Source organism: Cynoglossus semilaevis, chromosome 7 (assembly GCF_000523025.1).
Source record: "Cynoglossus semilaevis isolate Cse_v1.0 chromosome 7, Cse_v1.0, whole genome shotgun sequence".
Taxonomy (NCBI): Eukaryota; Metazoa; Chordata; class Actinopteri; order Pleuronectiformes; family Cynoglossidae; genus Cynoglossus; species Cynoglossus semilaevis.
Window position 1 is genome coordinate 12540473 of NC_024313.1, and position 4415 is coordinate 12544887.

At 43.9% G+C, this 4415-nt stretch overlaps 1 protein-coding gene across 1 annotated transcript in view; it reads left to right on the top strand.

Moving 5' to 3' along the window:
* The first annotated feature begins 948 nt into the window (after positions 1-948).
* galnt14 (UDP-N-acetyl-alpha-D-galactosamine:polypeptide N-acetylgalactosaminyltransferase 14 (GalNAc-T14)) overlaps positions 949-4415 on the top strand; it is a 41589-nt gene continuing 38122 nt past the window's right edge. The window contains exon 1 of the mRNA XM_017033454.2: positions 949-1359. Coding sequence (XP_016888943.1) covers positions 1189-1359 — 171 coding nt within the window. The 5' untranslated portion in view covers positions 949-1188. The remainder of the gene's footprint in view (positions 1360-4415) is intronic.

Genomic DNA, 4415 nt, shown 5'->3' on the forward strand with positions numbered 1-4415 from the left:
GATTTGGGAAATATATTTTTGTGTAATTTATTAATTAAAACACCTATAATGGTCATAAAGTCATAACTGGTTGTAGTATATGGAAATACATATTTAACGCCCCCTAGAGGACGCTCCTCGTAGCATTCACGTTTTCTGCCTAAAAATATTTAGTCGTTATTTATTTAACGGAAAGCATTTATTTGGGGTCTAATAAATAATAGTGGTATTAATATTATTGTTGTATTATTAATAAATATAAATAAATACATTTTATTGTATTATTAATAAATATAAATAAATATATTAAAAAACAGCCACTAGGGTCAGGAAGGGCATCCGGTGTAAAACCTTTAGCCAAATCCAATATGCGTATTGTTGTATTATTAATATTTTGTTTTAAACTTTTTGTTTTAAACTCGCTCTAATGAGAATCAGAACAAACGAAGCCTTAATTTCCCAAAAGTGAACTCCAGAGGATTCATCAAATCTATCGGTCTGAGCAGTAGAAGCTGACAGAACATTACTGAGTTCGTCCAGCAGATGGCACTGTAGGACAGCGTAGGTTTCAGCGGTCCATAGTAAAAAGTCGGTTGTATTCCCTCCTATTATTCCACCCTTCATCCTCCCCCTGTCTGCCGTCTCTTCTTCCTCTCTTCCCTCCCCCTTTTCTCTCTCCTCCTCCTCTAATAACTGTGATTTTTTAAAATATTAAACTGTTTGTTCTTTGACTATAATCATGGTACATTTTGCATGTCACACTCGTACTCAAAAACACCAGGAGGAGCGCCCTCTATGGGCCAGCCGCCACTGTTCAGCTCGGTTGTAGTTTCCCAGAAATATTTCTTCTGTTTTCTGCAGGTGTTTCCGGCGTTTTTTCCTTTTTCGTTTAGTTTTATTATTATTGTTTTCTAACTTGAGCTCACTGTAGCGGTGTGTGCCGGCAGATGGCGCCCTTCGTTCTGCAAGTGGCACTTTTAGGAGGGTCCTCCTGAACACACACACATATATATACACGCACACACACTGAGGTGTAAGGAGTTAGAGGAGCCGCTCTCTGCTCCTCCTCTTTATCCACTGTTGTGTACAGGAGCACCACCATCACTACCGACAGCCGCGGCGGGAGCAACACCGACAGCAGCGCGGGCTGATGGACTTGTTGTGACGGCGGCGGAGCTGCGGGCGCCGCCGGCTCCCCATGACCGCACCATGAAGCGTCTCTGTCGGAGGCTGGCGGTGGCCGTGGCGGTGCTGGTCTGGCTGGGAGCACTGGTTTACCTGCTGGTACTGAGCCGGAGGAGGCTGCCGGAGCTCGGTGCCGGAGCAGGAGGAGCAGCGGGGGGAGGAACGGGAGGAGCAGAGAGCGCCTACAGCAGCCAGGTAAAGTCACAACACACCTCCACCTCCACCTCCACCTGTGTCTGTGTGTGTGTGTGTGAACACACACGTCGCCTCGTGTTTCTAACTTCTGTTTATTTGATGCTAACTTTTAGCATCTTGTTGTTTCTGTCGCTTCGTGTCGTTTTGACTCTTTTAAACAGACTTTTATTTGAATTCTTCTTGTTTAAATGCTCTTTCAATCGTTGACTTTTGTCATTTTTGGGGCAAACGTGGAAATGTCCTCAGTTTTCAGGACTTTTTCTTTCTTCCTTTTTATTGATTATTTTTTCCTAAAGATGAATTCCTCTGGTTGATCTTTAAACCAAACCACGTTTGAACCTTAAATATTAACTATAATAAATTATAATAAATCAACAGTTTGTTTTTGTTACTCTTTTATCAAACCGTTTTAAACTTCCTCCTCCTCCTCCTCCTCCTCCTGCTCCTCCTCCTGCTCCTCCTCTCATCACTGAACCATCGGAGCTGCGGTGACAATAGTCCGTCCTCACTGTTGTCTTCAATAAACTCATTATCACTTCACTGCTGCAGCTCCTTCCTACATCATCAGCTCTGTGTGTGTGTGTGTGTGTGTGTGTGTGAGCATTATTGAACAACACACATTTTGTTCCTGTGTGTGTGTGTGTGTCTCATGCGTCTTGTTCAATCCAACAGACTCTCCTCAGAACTTCAGCCTCTTATTGGTTTATTTTTTAATGTATTTTATGCCTTCAATCTCTCCTAATCCAGTGACTTCAGTTTTATAATCCAGTGATTTTAGTCTCCTAATCCAGTGACTTCAATCTCCTAATCCAGTGACTTCAATCTCCTAATCCAGTGACTTCAATCTCCTAATCCAGTGACTTTAGGCTCCTAATCCAGTGATGTTAGTCTCCTAATCCAGTGACTTCAATCTCCTAATCCAGTGACTTCAGTCTTATAATCCAGTGACTTTAGTCTCCTAATCCAGTGACTTTAGTCTCCTAAGCCAGGGATTTTAGTCTCCTAATCCAGTGACTTCAGTCTCCTAATCCAGTGATTTCAGTTTTATAATCCAGTGATTTTAGTCTCCTAATCCAGTGACTTTAGTCTCCTAATCCAGTGACTTTAGTCTCCTAATCCAGTGACTTTAGTCTCCTAATCCAGTGACTTTAGTCTCCTAATCCAGTGACTTCAACCTAAAGAGAACTAAGACTTTCCTCCCCAGCTGCCTGAGGTCGAAGCTGTGGGGCGTGACTCCAGTGTGAACACACAGACCAGAGTGTGATTCTGAATAAAAACACTGACTAATCCAACGGAACTCACTGTTGAACATGCTAATGTTATTATAAAGAGACAGGGACAGGGACACAGACAGGGACACAGACAGGGACACAGACAGGGACAGTCAGTGAATGTGTCTGTTTTCCTGCTCTCAGCTGAAAAAGTCAGTTCCACAGACACACCTGCAGTCTGTAATCAGGCGTCTGCTCTGCTGTAAAAAACAGTTTGAGTAGAGCACAGAAATGTATGTGTGTGCTCACGCCCCCTCCTCCTCCTCCTCCCCCTCCTCCTCCTCCTCCTCCCCCTCTTTATAAATGATTCACAGCCCCAGTTGAAAAAACAACCAGGATCAGCATAAATCTGTGTTTTTTATTTTCAGTGTTGAGGATGAGGTCTAATCAAGGAGCTTTGACAGTCACACACACACATACACACACACTCTCTCTCGTCGTGGCGGTCTGTTGGTCTGTTGGTCTGTCGGGCTGTCTGGCTGTTGGTCTGTCGGTCCGTTGGTCCGTCGGTCTGTTGGTCTGTCGGCCCGTTGGTCTGTCGGTCTGTGGATCCTCTTGGCCTCGTTGAACTCTTCAGACATTATTAACCACATTTTTGAATTAATTAGCAGGAAAAACAGGAAGTAGTCGTCGCTTCTGCTCCGACCTTGTCAGGGTCCTGAGCCGCCGCCGTCCTACTGCAGGACCAGTGTCGTTCTGACCTTTGACCTTTGACCTACCACCGTGTTACTGACGAAGAGTTACGTTCCAAATTTATCATTCTGTCTGTAGTTAACTATAAATAAATGTTTGTTTATTTAGAATTAACCACTAATGATTAGATTATACCAGATTATATCAGATTATATCAGATTATACCAGATTATACCAGATTATACCAGATTATACCAGATTATACCAGATTATACCAGATTATATCTGTGTCCAGGACTTTAAAAGCGTAATTCCTCCTCCTCCACGCAGACACCGACACACACGTCTAATCCTGATCTTAATCTCAGCCTGAGTCTAATCCTAACTCCAGACTAACACTCTCTCAGTGGAGAAGGTCCCCACAAGTACAGCTTTACCAGAAACACACACACACACACACACACACACACCTTAAATCCCAGATTTTTTTTCCATCTCAACAAAATAACATCCCATCAACAATTCATGTGCTGCTGTAGCTCACGCCCCCCCCCCCCCCCCCCCTCCCCCCTCTAATCCATATCTGCTCTTACATCCCTGAGGAGGCAAAACAAACTGTTTATTCGTCTCTGCTGCTCAGAATTCCTCACACTCCTCCACAAAAACCTTCATCAGGGAGTACCAGTAATTCACCGCCTGGAGAAAAAAAAAACACACACACACACACACACACACAGACTCAAAGTTTGTAAATACAGTTTATAGGATTAGTTGGAGTCGCCCCCTGGTGGCGAACAGCTGCCTCTGTTGACCTCCGACACCCTGAACGTTGAGATTGTGGACTCAGCAGACAAAGGTCGGGTTATGGCCTGATACACTAGTTGCCCCCTGCTGGCCAACGGAGGGAGGACGGCTTTCAGCCTCTTCTTCACTGGCGTTTCCTCCTCCAGGCAAAATGTTCATCTTAACAAGGTAAATGTTATAAATTACACACCAGCTGTCAGCTCATAAATATGCATACACACACACACACACACACACACACACACACACACACACACACACACACACAGGTCTGTCCTTGTGTCAGTGAAGCAGAAACTGTGGAGAAAATAGATTTAAATTCAAGCAGAATTTTACATGAATTTAACA